Below are 17,705 nucleotides of genomic sequence, written 5' to 3'. Positions count from 1 at the left end.
CGGGGCGCTGCCCGCATGCTGGGCCGGGGGCGCCGCCGGGGCTCCCGCCCTGGGCTGCAAGGCCGCCGCTGCCACGGGCGCCCGGTATGTCGGTGCACTACACCCTCAATCTGCGCGTCTTTTGGCCCCTGGTGACCGGCCTGTGCACTGCTCTTGTGTGCCTCTACCATGTCCTCCGGGGAAGCGGGGGCGACCGGGCTGAGCACCCCGACGGTGCGGACGGCGGCTTCCCGCTGCTCAAGGTGGCCGTCCTGCTCCTCCTGGGCTACATCCTCCTGCGCTGTCGCCACGCTGTCCGGCAGCGCTTCCTGCCGGGGGCTCCCCGCCTGGGGAGACACTCCACCTTTTCTCCTAGACACTTCGGAGAGCCCAGCCTTGGCATCTTGCTGGAGAGTTACTACGAGCACGAGGTGCGCCTCTCCCCGCACGTGCTGGGCCACAGCAAGGCGCACGTAAGCCGGATCGTGGGCGAGCTGGTGCGGGCTGGCCGCGCCCGGGGGTCCCCGGGCCCCATCCCCGGCGGGGCGCTGGCGTTGGCCTTCCGCGGAGACTTCATCCAGGTTGGCAGCGCCTACGAGCAGCATAAAATCCGGCGGCCCGACGGCTTCGACGTGCTGGTGCCTCTGCGTCTCCCGCCGCTGGTGGCGCTGGAGCCTCGGAGCCTGGGCGCCGAGCCCGCGCTGGCCCCAGCCTTCCACGGTTGTTTCGTGTGTGCACTCAAGGCGCCGCCGGGGGCCTCCGGGGGCCACTGGCTCCGGGACTGCAAGCCCTTCGCCGACGGCTTCTGCGTGGACGTGCTCGGGCGGCGCCATCTCTCCGCCACTATGGTGCTTCGCTGGTTCCAGTCGCACCTGCAGCGTTCCCTGGCCACAGTGCGCTACAGCCTGGAGGGGCGTTGTCGCGTCAGCCTGACCCCCGGCGGTCTGGAGCAGCCCCCCACCCTGCACATCCTGCCGTGCCGAACGGATTACGGCTGCTGCCGCCTTTCCATGGCAGTGCGTCTCATCCCCGCTGTGCATGTGGGCGATGGCGTTTTCCTCGTGGCACCACCACCGCCACCCTCACCTGTCGGGCCCCTGTCGGAGCTCCCGGGAGGCCTGCGCACGGATGCCCTGTGGGGTGTGAACACAGCGCGCCAGGAGCAGAAGCTGCTGAGCTGGCTGCAGGAACGGGCCCCTCCAGGGGCCTGCTACCTCAAGTGCCTGCAGTTGCTTAAAGCTCTGCGAGATCTGGGCGCCCGCGGGCTGGACCCGACGGCTGCCACACAGTGGGGACGCATCCTGTCCTCGTACATGCTCAAGACAGTGCTGCTGGCGGTGCTGCTGCGCGAGGGGGCTCCGGCTCAAGGCTGGGACGAGGCGCACGTGGGCGAGCGGTTGGAGGAATTAGTGCAGTTCCTTAGGGACTGCCTGCTACGACGCCATACGCTCTTCCACTGCGTCCTGGGCCCAGGTGGGGCCGCCGCCGAGGTCGGCCCACTGCCCAAGGTTCTGCGCGAAGCCGCCCCCGTTGACCTTCTGGCTGCATTCGACGGGCATGCCCGGGAACTCGCGGCAGCCAGGTTGCTGTCCACGTGGCGAAGGCTGCCCCAGCTTCTCCGGGTCTATGGGGGTCCTCGCTACCTTGACAGGTGCCCCCCACCCCGGAGTCAGCGCTCCCAGGGCTTCCCTGGAGATGAACCATAACCCTTGACAGTGCCTCCACCTGGCCCAAAGCTCCGAAAGCTGCTCGGACCTGATGGAGGTGGGGATGGCAAGGAAGCCAGTTTAACGCAAGGAAATGAGCTGCCAAAGGTGTTGGAAAATTCAGAGGGGACATTTGGGAGCTTAAATGTCACCCCTGGCTCCAAAGCCGGTATAGTTAGGGCATCTTTTTCCCACCAGCGTGTTCAGAGCAAGCTACAGAGAGACATCAGCTAAGAGTTGGTCCAAATGTTGGTTTGTGTGAAATGATTCTGTAGAAGGATCCAGCTTTTAGGGAAATCCAGTAAAGACAGGAAGCAAGAACTAGCTGCAGAGAAAGTTCCGGCTGTCAGTTTTTGAGATGCAGATCTCTGGCCCCCAGATTTAAAGAAGCTAATGTCTTTTGATATAACTACTTGGGAGGTCCTGGGTTCCTGATGGTCTTCCTAATAATCTGAATCTTTACAACTGGAATCGAAGTTCAATTCTAGGGGCTAGTGTTCTGAGGAACACAGTTTCCACTGTTCAAATTAATATTCATGTATTTTTTAAATGGTGCAATCACGGGTGTTTGACAGGATTGCAGAGAATGAAATCATGTGTTGGGAGATCATCAGGAGTTGGTTAGAGAAACTTCCAGAGCAAACAGCACTGTGTTTCGATCAGTCCTTTCATTTTGTGGCGATTGCCAGGGCCAAGTTATTGCCTCTGACAGGGAAACCGGTTCCATTTATTATTAAGAAATGTGCAGTCTTAAAAAGCAGGCTTGCTTAGCATCCCTGCTGGTACCAGCCCGCACCCATCCATGGGGGGCCTGCCGTGTGCCAGGCACAGTGCAGAGGAGCAAAGAATCCATGTTTAGGACAACACAGGTGAGGATGTAAGAACGTTTTGAGGAAGATCTAGTTCGATTTTCGCCTATGAAGGTGACAGCTTGCTGCTGGCTGGAGACAGAAACGTTTTGTTGGTTTTAAGCCTTTTAAACAGACTCCTCAGCATGGTGATTTCTTTCTGAGAGTAATGAGCTAATGAAGAGGCTGCGCCGGCTGTACTTAGCTCTCCCCGTCAGTGCTCAGCGATGGTTAGTGGCTATAAAGTTTCTCTCCGGGAGCCCTGGCACCTTTAAGTAAGTGGTTCCTAAGGCCACCTTGAGGCGTGGTTGATTCAGCCCAGGTCTTGAAAAGCATTTCACAAAGAATTCAGTATCTTGGGTTCTGAGCTCCCAGCTGGTCAGCCTAGGAGAGTAAGTGAGGGGAAGGAGAGTGGGGGGGGCCCTTGTCAGGGGTCTGCTGGTTTTTCTCTTTGGACGTAAATATCCCCAACGCAGCCCACCATCTGCTTGCCTAATAGAAAACGCAACCTGTCCCACCCAGTGTAGACTTGGGGACTTTTTTTTTTTTTTTTTTTACACAAAGACATGTACTAACTTAGAGTCTTAAAGGTAAAACCTGGAAGACAGAAGGAGCCGTCTGAATAGGGCCATTGTTCCACCTCTGAGTTGTTTGGAGGGAATTCTTTAAACTTTCTTGAGGGGACTGCTTGGCCAGTGCAGGAAGTCACCGTGAGTAATGGTTGGCAGGGTAGCCTCATGGGAGCTGCAGACACTTCTGTCTTTTGCCACCTTGGACTGTAAGAGAAGTAGTTGCAAATGCTGTGCCTCCTCTTGGAGGCTGCTCTGGGGACCGTTCCGCTTGATGTCACAAAGGCCATTCCCAGCTTTTGAGGTCAGTGTTAGGTCATAAGGTACTGCATTTAGTAAAGGGATCAGTCTACCAACTTCCTGCGAAGATATAAACTGCACAGTGTTTCTTAAACTTATTTTTGAAAATAGATGCCAAAATACGTAGATCTATATATATAAACATATATATATATTTATAATGTTTCCATATTGGCCCCAATTCCCCCTGTAGTCATTAAATCTACTGAAGTGGGAACAGCAAGGCTCTTGGAGGGATTATAAAGCTTTAAAAATGGAATTTTCCAGATGTTTCTAGCTGAGTTGATAGGTTCCTTTTTTTTTTAATCATTCTCGTCTTTTGAAGTGTAAATCTGGTAACATGCTGTTCTTGTATTTTTGATATTTTTTTTCTTCAGGTTAATTACCCAAAGCCTCATCCATCCTCAAGATTTTTAAATTTCATTATTGGTTTTAAGTTAATGGGGCATTGTGTTTGTGCATTTTTAAAATATTAGTGTTTTATTTAAGTGCCATGCTGAGCAGTTCTCTGCACATGGTAACCAAAAGTTAGAGATTTCGATCAATTTTGATCAATGTTTAGCGGTCCCAAACAGGGACTGTGTACAAATGAAATAATACGGCATATTAGCCAGGTGTGACGGTCTCCCACGGCACTTAAATTAAGTTCAATCCTGTATTTTCTCAGGGTTTCATCATGTCCTCGGTCTGAAATGTACATACACATTTTTGGTGTATACTTGGTACTAGAGATTCACACATGCAAATACTCTTATACGAGAAGCCTCACAATGGCTCACGTTTAAGAAAAAAAAGATAAATCGACCAGCCAGTGCCCAAAGAAAAAGTTTTAGGGAAGATGACGCAGCCGTTTTGCCCAAAGACAATCTTCAGTTACCTCCCGCTGACCAGTCATGGGAGCCGTCCTGGAAGGCTCACGGGCTGCGAGGAGGAGCCGGGTTTTTTTGCAAAAAAAGGAAATGGAAGCTGAAAGAAGGGAGGATGGAAGCGTGGAAGTGAGGAAGAAATCTGAAGAATTCAGGAAGGAAGACTTAAGAGAGACGTGAAGGAAGAGAAGGGGAGAAGGGCAGACGGGGTGGAAATTACACTGGGGGTGCATGAGGTTTGGGTAGGAAACGCATTTTTAGGTGTGTGCTATTTCAAACCTGGGGTCGCAAACTCAGCAGTCTGCAGGGGCGAGGCAGGGAGAGGGGTATGGGAAGGGGTGGGTGGGTGGTGGGGACTGTGCCCGTCTTACCCCGGGGTTGCCAACGTTCAGCTCTACGCTGGGAAAAGGGTAGGGAGGGGCCGGAAATCAGGAATTTGTTTTTTTTTTTCTTCAAGCGAAACTTTCTCATTTTTAAACAAACTAATTTTAAAATGTTCCAAACACCATGTGGGCCAAGCCGAACATTTGCCGGAGCCTGGGGGCCACCAGTTTGCGACCCCTGCCTTACACAGTATGTATAAGGTGATATTTATTGTTATGGAGATAATGTTGTTATACATAGTTGAGGTTGTGATACTTCAAGTTCTTTATCTCTCAGAGCTAAGCTTTATTGTAGAAACAAACCAAAAAAAAAAAAATTAACACGGCCACAGATAACACTTAACTCACAATTCCCAGAAGGTCCCTCGATCCTGGAGCTGTTCATTCCCAGTCACATCCTCCAATCAGACCAGTAGGGGCCAGTTCTTGGCATTTCCTTCCTGGTGAGTGGGGACTAACCTCCTTGGCTCAGTCGGGAGTTCACAGATGACTAATCGGGAAGGATTGCAGAAGAACTTGTTTCTTTTCTATTTGTATTTTGTTCTTATTTTTAAGTGATTTCCTTTCCTTCCCTCTTTTTTTTTTTTTTTTTTTTTTTTTTAAGTAGGGCGCCAGACTGTGCCTTAGCAAGGCTGGTTGGGGTTTTCAAGCTCCCACTGCCAAAGAATACGGTTCTGATCAGATGTTTCTCCCCTTTCTGACCCGGCAGTTCCCACCAAAACTGACATCCTGGCATTCGGAAGGAATTAACCTAACATGCTTCCAAAGCATCTCTTTTAACCTCATGAAGTAAGTCACCCTTTCTGTAAAATGTGGCTCTTGACCTTGGTGAAGAAGACTTAGCCTCTCCCTACCCACGGGGAGGCAGGCTATTCCCTCCTTCCCTAGTAGTGGGGACAGTGAACCTATGAACACTTCCAGTGACCCTTGAGGGGGGAGAAAAGTTCAGTGTTATCATCTTGGTGTTCGTTAATTTTTTTTTAACCGTACATCTGTTTCTTAGACACTACTGTTTGTTTCCATTTATACCTACATAGCACATGATTTGGTGGGACTTTAGCAAGTATAAGGTGGGAGAGGGTGAAGATAATATGCAATCATCTATACAGAGATAATAGACTAAAAAATTATATATAATCTGGCTTTTGAAGTATCAGTGATATTCAGGAATATTTTAGCACCTTTTGCTTTTAAAAAACGTGCCTTGATTCAGTGACTTGACTTTAAAACATTCCTCTTATTTTATTATTATTTTAAATGTGTATTCTGACCCCCAGCTGTATATTATAACGTAGCCCATGGGCTGCAGTCATAGCGTACGGTTTGTTCCAATAACAGAGACCAAAGGGTTAATCAAATATGGTTCCGCTGCTACAGTTGTGTGATTAAAAGGAGTTTTCAATCACACCAGATTTCCATGGCCCCAACAGTTGAGGCCAGCCATTTGTTTTCTATTTCAGGTTGGAATAAATTTGCACTTTTAATCTTTTGGGTCATTTAGGGGGGCTTGTTCTTTTATACTTTGCTTTGTTAATAAAGGAACTTATAGAAAACCCTGGACTGAATGTCTGATCTGAGGAGGGCTCTCCTCTTCCTGAAGGGCAGCCCGCGGATGCACTCGCTAAGGATTCCTTAAACCCAAGCTCACTTGATTTCCACATCAGGATGTATGGGAGTCTTTTCCCACTCAGCAAAGCTAGAATAATTGTTCATCTAGAACCGGCACCACACACAGGTGGGAAAGGACGCTAGTTCTAGCTCTGAAGGTGTGCAGCCTGGGGCCCTGCCTTCAAGTCTTCTTCCTTGCCTAGAACCTTCCACCTGACTCCCACCCCCCACCCCCCACCCCCCGCCCCCCGCACACTCCCTAACACAATTCAAGTCTTGGCCTGTGGCTAATTTATTGCTCAAGAATTTTGCTCAGAAATCTCTTAGGCCCCTGGGCCCTCTCCAAGTGGTAAACATTTGCTAATAATGAAAGACCACCGGGCTTAGTGAAAGATGGAATTCTGGAGACGACGTAAAGACTCCACAAAGCCTTGGGGCCAAGTGAAAGTTGAGAGAAACCTGCAGCCACAGGCTGATTAAACAGTAGCGGTGTAGGATACTCGCCCAGGGCAGAGGCGGTGGATGTGTTTCATTCAGTTTTCAACAAGCAGTTATTGAGAGTTTACTGTCCTCAGTGTTGAGGACGCGTGTAGAAATGACCAAGGCAGATGGGGTCTCTCTTTCTCTCCGGAACTCGCACACCATTTGTGAGAGGTAGGCCAATTCCGTCGTTTCCGTGCAGCGTGGTGGGCGGCGGTGAGGAGGGGCCATGGAGACACAGAAGAGGGGCACCTCGTGCAGCTCAGGAGGTCCAGGGCGAGCTGCTCGGAAGAAGTGACGTCTAAGCTGAGATCTAGAGGTAGGCAGGGATTTGCTAAGTGGAGGGGATTGGGCAGGAGAGGAATGTATCAAGAACAGAGATGAATGGAGCATTTCAGTTTGGCTGGAAAGTGGGGGTGAGGGGGGAGGAGGCTCCAGTAGTAAAGGATGTGGGGGTGGGGGGAAGATAGGAAGGCACCAGGAGGCAGGGGTCCTGAAGACAGGGCTTCCCAAACTGGACTGTGCAAATCACCAGAGAGACTGGTTAAATGCAAATTCTAACTCAGTAGGTCCAGGGCGGGGCCTGAGATTCTGCTTTCCCAACAAGCTCCCGCATGAGGGTGAAGCCGCGGGCCCAGGGGCCACACTCTGATCACAAGGTCGGGCACACGTGATAAAGGTTTGGACTGACTGATCCTGGAGATACTGGTGAAATACTTCAGGCATGGAATGGCAGGGTCATGTTTGAGTTTGGCTCACTCTGGTTGAAAGGTGGAGAATGGATTTAAGCAGGGATTGGCTATTTACTTTATTTTTGCAAATAAAGTTTTATGGGAATGCAGTCATGCCCATTCATGTATATACTGTCTATACTGGCAGAACTGAATAATTACAACACAGCCCTGAAACTGTTGACTCAGTGGCCCTTTACAGAAAAAAATCGGCTGGAAGTAATCAGACTGGAAGTCTTCAGGTCCTGCAGCAGTCCAGGCCCAGGAGGCCTGGCGTAGGGAGAGAGAAACAAGTTGGCCTAAAGACAGAACAGTGTCCAGTGCTTTCACACCAAGAGATCTGTCTTCAAGTCTCGTGTCCTGCATTTCTCATCCTGTGTGTCTCTCTGCTAATTGCCTATTACTCTCTGAACCTTGATTCCTTCATCTATAAAATGGGGTTAATAATAGAATCTCCTTCATAGGAGTGAGTGAGGATTCAGTGAGATTGTTTAACATACTAAGCGCCTGGGAAGGGGCAGAAAGTGTAGAAGTCATTATTAGAATGGAGTTTTGATTTAGTCTGTGTTTCCATCCTCTTCCTCTGTTTCCTTTACTGCTCATTCTTTCTCCATGACAGGGAGAAAGAATTTTGTTTTGTCCACGAAAACATCTCTCTCTCTACTCCGATTTGGTTCATCTCTTTCCTTGACATCCATGGCAGTCCACTCAAAGGAGAGCTCTCACTCTGGGCACTGTGGTGGACCGATGACAAAAATGGCCCCTGTCCTCTTTCTCCTCCTGTGCCAATGCCTCCACAGCCTCTCTCATCCAGAAGGGGAGCCTTTGAACCTACCCTGAAACTGGAAGGACTTTGTGACTTTCTTTAGCCAATAGCATGTGGAGGAAAGGATGCTGTGCTAGTTCCTGGCCCGGGGCTCCAGGGGCCTCGTCTGCCTCGGATTGTTCTCCTGGAAACCCGAGGCCGCTGTGTGAAGAGCCTGCTAGAGGATGAGAGACCCTGTGGCCCAATCAACCCTGTCCCTGAAGCTGAGAGCCAGCCGTCTACGAGACATGTGAATGAGGCCATCCCAGACTGAGGTGACCAAGAACTGACCAAAACACTGAGCACGCCCAGCCAAGACCAGTCACAGCCTGGCCCAGATTAGCAGAAGCGCTCAGCTGGCTCATAGCCTCTGAGAAGTAATAGACATTGTTTTAAGCTACCGAGCTAGTGGCTGTTTGTAGCTCAGCAATAGCTAATTGATTTAGAATCTTAAAAAACAATCTGGCAGGGATGCCTGGGTGGCTCAGTTGGTTGAGCATCTGACTCTTGGCTTCGGCTCAGGTCATGATCTCATGGTTTCATGGGTTCGAGCCCCTCGTGCTGACATGATCTCATGGTTTCATGGGTTCGAGCCCCTCATGCTGACATTGCGGAGCCTGCTTAGGATTCTCTGTCTCTCCTCTCTCAGCCCCTCCCCCCTTGTGCTGTCTCTGTTCCTCTTGAAATAAATAAACTTAAAAAAACAACAACCCACAATCTGCCATACTGAGCTGCCGCTGGAGTGCCTATACGCGGTCCTTGATCTCTGTACATTTGACTTGGCTGACGCCCCAAACCACCTTGCCCACGGTAATCCAGGTTGCCCGCATCAGCTGTGGCAGGGGGCATTGGCCTCTCCTTCATGGGGTGGTTGGGCCACTGTCGCCTTCTTTGTGCAGATTGTTTACACAGTTGTTTGCTTATGTTCCTATATTCGCCCTTATCTTGTAAAAACAAACAGATGCTAGGAAAACGAAAAGTGCTGATTCAGGTGACAAAAATGCCACAGGTCCCAAAGGTAATACAATTAGGACACTGATTCGATGTGCCCCAAGTGGCTAAGCTTCAGCTACAGTCAGAGGCTGGCTGGTGGGTGGGTGGGTTCAACGGGAAAGGGAAAGAACCAACATAGTGATGGAGGGCATACAGGAGACTGTCACTTAGAAATACATTTGAGGGGCACCTGGGTGGCTAAGTCGGTTAAGCGTCAGGCTTCGGCTCAGGTCATGATCTCAGGTTCATGGGTTCAAGCCCCGTATCAGGCTCTGTGCTGACAGCTAGCTCAGAGCCTGGAGCCTGTCTTCAGATCCTGTGACTCCTCTCTCTGACCCTCCCCTGCTCACACTGTCTCTTTCTCTCTCTCTCTCTCTCTCTCTCTCTCTCTCAAAAAGAAATAAAAACATTAAAAAAAGAAAAGAAATACATTCGATTACAACTTACAGAAACCTAACCTATGGTGGCTTAAACAATTAGGGGCTTGTTTTTCCTCATCAGCCAGAGCCTGGCGGTGGGCAGCCAGAAGTTCAGGGATGAAGCAGGGACCCAGGCATCTTTCCGCTGTCATTCAGGGTATTCTCACTTTTTTCCCCTAACATTTAAAAAAATGTGTCTTTATTTTTGAGAGAGAGAGAGAGAGAGAGAGAGAGAGAGAGAGAGAGAGAATGCACATGAGCAGGGCAGGCACAGAGTGAGAGGGAGACACAGAATCTGAAGCAGGCTCCAGGCTCTGAGCTGTCAGCACAGAGCCCACCACGGGACTCGAACTCACAAACCATGAGGTCATCACCTGAGTGAAGTCTCCCGCTTGAATGACTGAGCCACCCAGGCGCCTCTGGGTGTTTTCACTTTTATCATCCCACAGTTGCTACTACGGTTTGGACATTCTTTAAGGTAAGGAGAAGAGAGAGGGGTTGGGGAATGTAGTAGATGTCTTCTTACATCTCATTGGCCAGGATTAGTAGTAGCCGTCTTCTTACAGCTCATTGGCCAGGATGGTATCACGTGACCACGCCTAGCTGTGAGGGAAGCTGGAAGAGAAAGCCTGCCTGGAGCCTACAGCAGCGCCGAGCCAAATGTGATGGAGAAACGGACATTAGCGGGTAAATAAAATTCTGCGACAGAAATGCTAAGAAAAAATAGCAGAAGATGGTATCAAAGATGTAATTAGGGAATATATAATTCCATACTTATATAATTTATACTTGCCTAAGTTCTTGCATATAGTAAATGCTCAATAAACGTTAGAACTGAAGTCCCAGCTCCACCATTCAGCGGTGTAATCTTTTGGGCAAGCCAGTTAACTTATCTGGACATTATTTTCCTCATTTGCAAAATCAGTGTGGGGGGGGCGGGGGCAGGGGTAGAATCCTGCCTTTTATATGTTTGTTGGGAGCATCAAAGAGCAATGCATGTGAACTTGAGAAGTGCTATCCAAGTGTCAGCTGCTGTCTCAGGAGTAGTGCCCCAGCATCTGTGGAACAGTAAGAAGGTGAATCCGTTTCTTAGGGGAGGTCACCTTCTGGCACTCTGCCCAGCACCTCCCCCACCCTCCAGGCTTCCTTTCCTTCAGGCCAGCGAGTGAGCTGCAGCTGTGAGTGTTGTAAGTGCCCCCAGAAGGGAGGGAGGACGTCCAGGGAGCGAATCCTCCACCCCCAACCCTCTTTCTTCTGAATTACGTCGTTTTCTTATAGGCTTTCTGTTTCATTTCCCAAACGAAATTTCATTTTCGTTGCTTGAGTCCGAGGCGGAAAGCTTAATTGAGCTCGTGGTTCTCAGCCCTGCCTGTATAACAACCCTTTGGGGGCTTTGTAAAGTCATCCAGCTCCAGGCTCCACCCCGGCGCACGCACGGAGTGCCGAGTGCGGGGCCCAGGTGTGGGTACTTATTTCAGCTCCCTGGATGATTCTAGAATGCAGCCTGGGTGGTGAATCACTTCCTTAAGTGAGATGGCCCTTAGGTCCCAGAGCCTGGCACCTCCAGCTGGTGTGTGTGAGGTTTGCTTTGCGGTAGGGACACGGAAGAGGTGGGGGTGGGGGTACAGGTACAGAAATAGAAGCCTGGCATGGAATCTTCAGCGGAGAGACACAGGGCAACATAGTATCAAACAGGCACAGGGTTTAATTCCACTGGCAGATCCCCTTTTCTCCAACCCCAGGGAGATGGAAACAGTAAAAAAAAAAAAAAATTATAAAAGGCATCAGAGTCATCCTGAAACTTCTCAGCAGGAAAAAACAAAAACAAAAACAAAAAACACCCCAGCTTCTCTATCCGGAGGCACACTGCCCTTGTTCTTTTTGTCTTCTAGCCTGGTGAGAACACACATCATATACAGCCTGTCTTTACAAAATGCTGGCTCTTTTCATGAATATTCAGTGGTTTTGCCCACACTTTGTCTCAGTCTCCCTCCTTCCCCCACTACCCTCTTAGAAGCAGTGACTTTGAGCTAGCACTTAAAAAACATTAAAGTCCATCAAGGCACTTTCCAGTGAAGTCGGGGGGGGGGGGGGGGGGAGAAACTAGGAGTCCTACTGTGTGCCAGACTCAAACTAAAAAGGTTGTAATGACCTTATCTCAGCAAAATAATTTTTATCTTCATGGTTTATTTAATCACTGGTCCCCTCGAATTAGAGCTAAGCCTCTGATGGGTGACTGTCAATCCTTATCAAACTATTAAGACATATTTCAACCGTGGAGGAAAATGGTGTGGCATTTGGAGATGGGGGGGGGTCTTGCATGACGAGAAACTGCAGACTGGAAACACTGGTCCTCTTAAGCAAAAGCTTGGCGATGATTGATTATTTTTCCTCTGATAAATACCTGGCTTTCAAAAGCAGTCTAATTAGTAGGGATCTCCATTTTCCAAGTATTCAAAATGCATTTGGCTGTCCTATCATTAAACCCAGACCCAGGAGACCAGCCGGGACGTCTCTGCCCTTCCCACATTTGCGACTGAGACTCTGGCTTGCCGAATAGCCTCCAGTCACCCTGTTTTTCCCGCCCCAGTGCACTTTGCCAGGGCCACCCGACCGGCTCTGAGCAAGGGCTGGGAGCACGAGGGACTTGTCCCTGACCCTGCAGAAGCCCCAAAGGTCACACGTGAAAGGCTTCACAAGATGGGACTGAGTCACTACGAAGAGCACAGCTGCCCTTGACGGTCCCTGACTCATCCTGACCTTTGTGTGAGTGAACCAAACCTCTGTGGTGTGAGTGAGCCTTCTGAAATGAAACCCTGGGATTTTCTGTGACTGTAGAGAAGCCCAGCTTAATCTATTGATACCAAAGGATGCTCGAGAGGATGCTATCATCTCCCCATTTTGGAAGACCCATCGCCAGCCTCCTGTCTTGCTGTATCCGTAGGAGATGTGGAGAAGATGCTCTCTCCTTAGACCCCAAGGACTCCCCAATTATGAAATGCTCCATATCTGTTCACACATTCAGTAAATAATCATTGAGTGCCAACCATGTGCCAGGGCCTGTGCCGGCTCGGCATTGAGTGGTTAGCAAAATGGACTCCATCTCGTCTTTGCCTACAGCTTTCAGTCCACTGGAGGAGACTGGACTTGACACATAAGCGTGCCAATGAGTGCAGAATAACTAGCGGAGGTGAGTGCTTTGAAGGAAAGAGGTTTCTATGACACTGTACATCAGAAGGGACTTTACGACAGCCCAGGGAATTAGGGAAGGCTTCCCTGAAATTCTAAAGCCCGGCGGGCACGCTAACCGTGAGGGTCTGTCTCTGGGCATCACCCTGCAGAGCGCCTGCTGTGTGCAAAGCTCTGTGCCAAAACGCTGGACACGCACCACTACCCTTGACCACTGCAGCAGTCCTAGGAGGTAGTACTATCATCCCCATTTTACAGGTGAGGGAACTGAGGCCCAGCAAAATGAGGCCCCATGCCCCGTGTAGTGAGTGCAGACAGGGATTTGAATTCACATCTGGCGGCAGTGCTAACACTCATTTCTGGCCCTCCAAACCGAGCCAGGGAGGTTAGTCATGCAGGAAGTCGCCCCCCTGAGGCCCACAGTGGGAGATCAAAATGAAAGCAGCAGGCAGATGTTTACAAGTTGCCTGGAAAAGCTACCCACCAGAGGAGGGGGGATAGCTTTCTCTCCATTTCCCCAAGCTCCTCCTTAAAAGTTCCAGTGTTCCTTTTTCATTTTTACAGCATCTCCTCCCCCTCTCCCCAGAGGACTGACTTCTCCTTTCAGCAGACTGGAAGGCGTGGGCTGCGGCCCCGCAGTAGCCCAGCCACTGACAGATGATGGCTTCCCTCCAAACTTAGCCCAGATGAAAATGATAGGGACACACCAGCTCTTTCTTCCCTTGGCTTTGCACCATGCTCCCCCTTCTCCCCAGAGCAGAAGCAGGAAGGCCTGAGGTAGCTGCATTGAAACATTAGCTGAGGGGCACCTGGGGGGCTCAGTAGGTTAAGCATCCAACTTCCGCTCAGGTCATGATCTTGCTGTCTGTGGGTTCAAGCCCCATGTCAGGCTCTGTGCTGACAGCTCAGAGCCTGGAGCGTGCTTCGCGTTCTGTGTCTCCCTCTCTCTGACCTTCCCTGCTCATTCTCTCTCTCTGTCTCTCAAAAATAAATAAAACGTTACCAAAAATATTTTTTAAAAAACCAAAATGTTAGCTGATACAAACCTAGAGCTTTGTCTTATGGAAGGACTAAAATGATTCTTCATTTAGTCACATTTACACTCATTCTGACACATGCTTCACATGCAGACACATGTATGCATATGTGTGCATAGACATACATGCTCTTAAACTCTAACCCATATGCTCATAGCTAACATTGTATAGTTATTTATTTTTATTTTTGAGAGAGGGAGAGAACGTGAGGGGAAGGGGCATGGAGAGGGGGACAGAGGATCCAGAGCAGGTTCCTCATGGATATTAGAGTGGCTTACGCAGGGCTCGAACTGACAAACCATGGGATCCTGACCTGAGCCGAAGTCAGACGCTTAACCCACTGAGCCTCCCGGGTGCCCAGTAGCTAGCACTTTATAGCACTCACCGTATCCCAGGCAGTTTTCTAGGTCTGGGCAAACATTTGCCTGCCAGGGGGCCAGATCCAGCCTTGCCACCTGCTTCTGTAAGTAAAGTCTTACTGGAACACAGCCTTGCTTATTCATTAACGCATGACTTGTGGCTGCTGTTGCCCTGCACGTCAGAGTTAAGTAGTTGTGACAATGACCACATCTCCTGCAAAAGCTGAGACATTTGTTACTTGGCCCTTTGTGGGAAAAGTTTGCCGACTCCTGTTCTACGTACTTAAGAACTTTCCCAGGCATGCCTGCTGCAGGGCTATAACCATCGTAAAACCTAATGGCTTAAAAACAGCTACCGCTATTCTTATCTCTTCTGATTTTTGTGGGTTAACCGAGCTCTGCTGGCGGTTCTGGTCCTCGTGATGTCAGCTGGGACCACAGTCCCCTACAGGCCAGCTTGCTCTCATAACGGGCCTCTGGCGCTGCATGTGCTGTGAACTCAGCCGCCACTGACACCCACATGCTCTGCTTTCCCTCCTCATGGCCTTACTTTTTGTTCTAGCAGCTCACCGCTCGGCTGCTGGGCTCCAAGAGGCAGTGTCACGTTTGCAAATGCAGAACTGCGGATCTTCTAAGGTCCAGATCCTACCGGCCAGATCACATCACATCATCCAGGTTCTGGAGGACGCGACTCCACCTACTGATGGCAGGACTAGCAAAGAATTTGCAGCTGCCTGTAACCCGCCAGAGTAAGTACTTGTCCTCACTTTAGACACAGGGACCCAGAGGCACAGAATGGTTGAATCATTTGCCCCGACAGCCGGGGAGTGACGCCACAACCTCATACACACTCATTCACACAAGTAAGCGGGTGCATACATATACACACATTACACATGTATTCATCATGCACACATCCACGGTTCACACACAGACATACGGTGACAGAGTGCATGTCCTCGTGCCTCATACAGATGCCAAGTCCTCGTGCAAGTTCACAGATACACGCACGCATATTTGCACATAAGCATTCACACGTACACACCACGCACACATGCACACACACCCTCAAACACACACCCTCCACTTCCATGTATAGAATCACATGTATCCGCACGCATGAACACACGTATATGCACATCCCATTTGATCCCTCTCTACAGAACCTGGTAAATTCCTCCAGTGACTCAGAGACCTTTTCCTCCTCTCTTTGAACAAGGTGTCTGAGGCCAGAGCTCTCCTGTCTCCCTTCCATTGTGCACAGGCTCTCCCTACACGAAGAGGCCGGTAGGCGGGGACCGCGGGTCCCTCGCCTTACTCAGAATGGCCATGGGGCTTCAGACCTACCCCTCTTTGTTGGTGTTAGACGTGAGGGACAGGAAGGTTAAGTGTGTTGCCCAGCGTCACACGACAGAAGCCGCTGAGCTGGCGGTGAGCACTAACGTGGCGGCGTTCAGCGGGCCAGGTGCGGGCTCAGCTGTGCTCCGCCAATGGATGAGTTGGAAGTGCTCGTTCAGTACTGAGTGTTTTTAAGAGAGTTTATTCTTTTAGAAGCAGTTTTGGGTTCACAAGAAAATTGATCAAAAGGCCCAGAGACTCCCCGGCCCCACACACGCCTAGCTTCCCGGTATCGACAGCCCCCACCAGGGGGTTTCATCTGTTATAATCGGTGAGCCTACATTAGTGCATCGTTATTACCCAGCGTTCATGGTTTATACCTCATGGTCCATTCTTGGGTTGTGCATTCTGTGGGTTTGGACCAATGTACAGTGACATGTGTCCGTTAGAGTATCAGGCAGAGTATTTTCGGTGCCCTAAAACCCCTCCGTGTTTAGTCTATTCATGCCTCCTGTACCCATAAAGTCTGGCAACTACTGATCTTTTTTTTATGTTTATTTTTGAGAGAGAATGAGTGTGCCTGCCTGAATGGGGGAGGGGCAGAGGGCGGGAGAGAGAGAGTCCCAAGCAGGCCTTGTGCTCTCAGTGCACAGCCATATGCAATCCGTGAGATCATGACCTGAGCTGAAGTCAAGACTTGGACGCTGGACTGAGCCACCCAGGTGCCCCGCCACTGATCTTTTTAATGTCTCCATAGTTTTGCCTTTTCCAAAAGGTCATATGGTTGGAATCATATAGTCCTTTTCAGACTCGGCTTCTTTCCCTTAGTAATGTGCATTGAAGGCTCCTCCGTGGCTTCTCATGCTTTGAGAGTGCATTTCCTTGTAGCGCTGAATCATATTCCCCCATCTGGATGTAACCATACTTCATTTATTCCTTCACCTACTGAAGGACGTCTTGGCTGCATCAGTACTCATTTTTATTTGTGACTGTAGAAAGCAGGTGGAACAGAAATGCTCCCCAAACCTTATGAGTCAGACATCAGGGACGGCAGCGAGACACTGAAGATGTAGAGAAGATAAGTCGTTTTCTCTCCTTCATTTGGTCCACATCTGTCCTAGCCATCTTCAGCCCTAGCCAGACATTACAGTGACCTGGGGCGGGGGGTGGGGGGGGGGCTAAAAATACTGATGCTCGGGCCCCACCCCCAGGGGCTGTGGTTCAGTTGGGCTGGCTGGGCTCCGGCTGAGCCTCACAATGTTTTTTTAAGTTACCCAGGTGACTCTACCGGGGGCTTGAAAACCTCTGGCCCACTGAGACCCCGCTGTAGGGGGAGACTCTCCCCGTGGCTCTAGAGTAGAGATGAAGCTCGTCTGTTGGTTTAAAACAAACGGGTCCGGGTGCCAGTGCAGCGCCGACCTGGGAAGGCTCCAGTGGGACACGCTCTCCTGGTCCGCCCTCGAGCACCATCCTCCATCACCTTGTCACCAGCCTCACACACTGAGTTTCTGGCCCGGCACCTGGAGTCATTCGAGTCTTGCTGAACGTGGGGCCTGGCTTTGGCCGAGGTGACCAACATGTCTCAGTTCGCGCAGGGCTTTCCAAGTTTCAGCGCTGAAAATCCCGAGTCCCAGGACCCGTCCTCATTCCTGAGCCAACTGGACAGTTAGTCACCCTACTTTGACCCTTCTTATAAGAAACAGAAGAGGGGCACCTGGATGGCTCAGTCGGTTAAGCCTCCGACTTCGGCTCAGGTCAGATCTCACATTAGTGGGTTTGAGCCCCGCGTCAGGCTCTGTGCTGACCGCTAGCTCAGAGCCTGGAGCCTGCTTCTGGTTCTGTGTCTCCTTCTCTCTCTGCCCCTCCCCCTCTCATGCTCTGTCTCTCTCTGTATCAAAAATAAATAAAACATTAAAAAAAAAAGAAACAGAAGACAGACCTACAAATCGCTGTAAAACACCCGTTCTCCATGGTAGCTGTGCATTAGAATCACCTGGGTAGCCTTAATAACTACCACTAGCGGGTCCCAGTATTACACCCCATCATACTCCTAAATGACTGCCACAACCGCAGAGATTCTGATGTCATTGAGCAG

General features: G+C 50.2%; 1 protein-coding gene across 1 annotated transcript; it reads left to right on the top strand.

The window, feature by feature from the left end:
- The first annotated feature begins 6 nt into the window (after positions 1-6).
- ITPRIPL2 (ITPRIP like 2) lies at positions 7-4,610 on the top strand. Its single transcript, XM_029949378.1, has one exon. It carries the CDS (start codon positions 87-89, stop codon positions 1,683-1,685), a length of 1,599 nt encoding a protein of 532 aa, XP_029805238.1. The 5' UTR covers positions 7-86; the 3' UTR covers positions 1,686-4,610.
- Positions 4,611-17,705: the final 13,095 nt, after the last annotated feature.

Source organism: Suricata suricatta, chromosome 8, assembly GCF_006229205.1.
Source record: "Suricata suricatta isolate VVHF042 chromosome 8, meerkat_22Aug2017_6uvM2_HiC, whole genome shotgun sequence".
Classification (NCBI taxonomy): domain Eukaryota; kingdom Metazoa; phylum Chordata; class Mammalia; order Carnivora; family Herpestidae; genus Suricata; species Suricata suricatta.
Note: the sequence above shows the minus strand (reverse complement) of the source record. Positions and strands in the feature narration are given on the sequence as shown.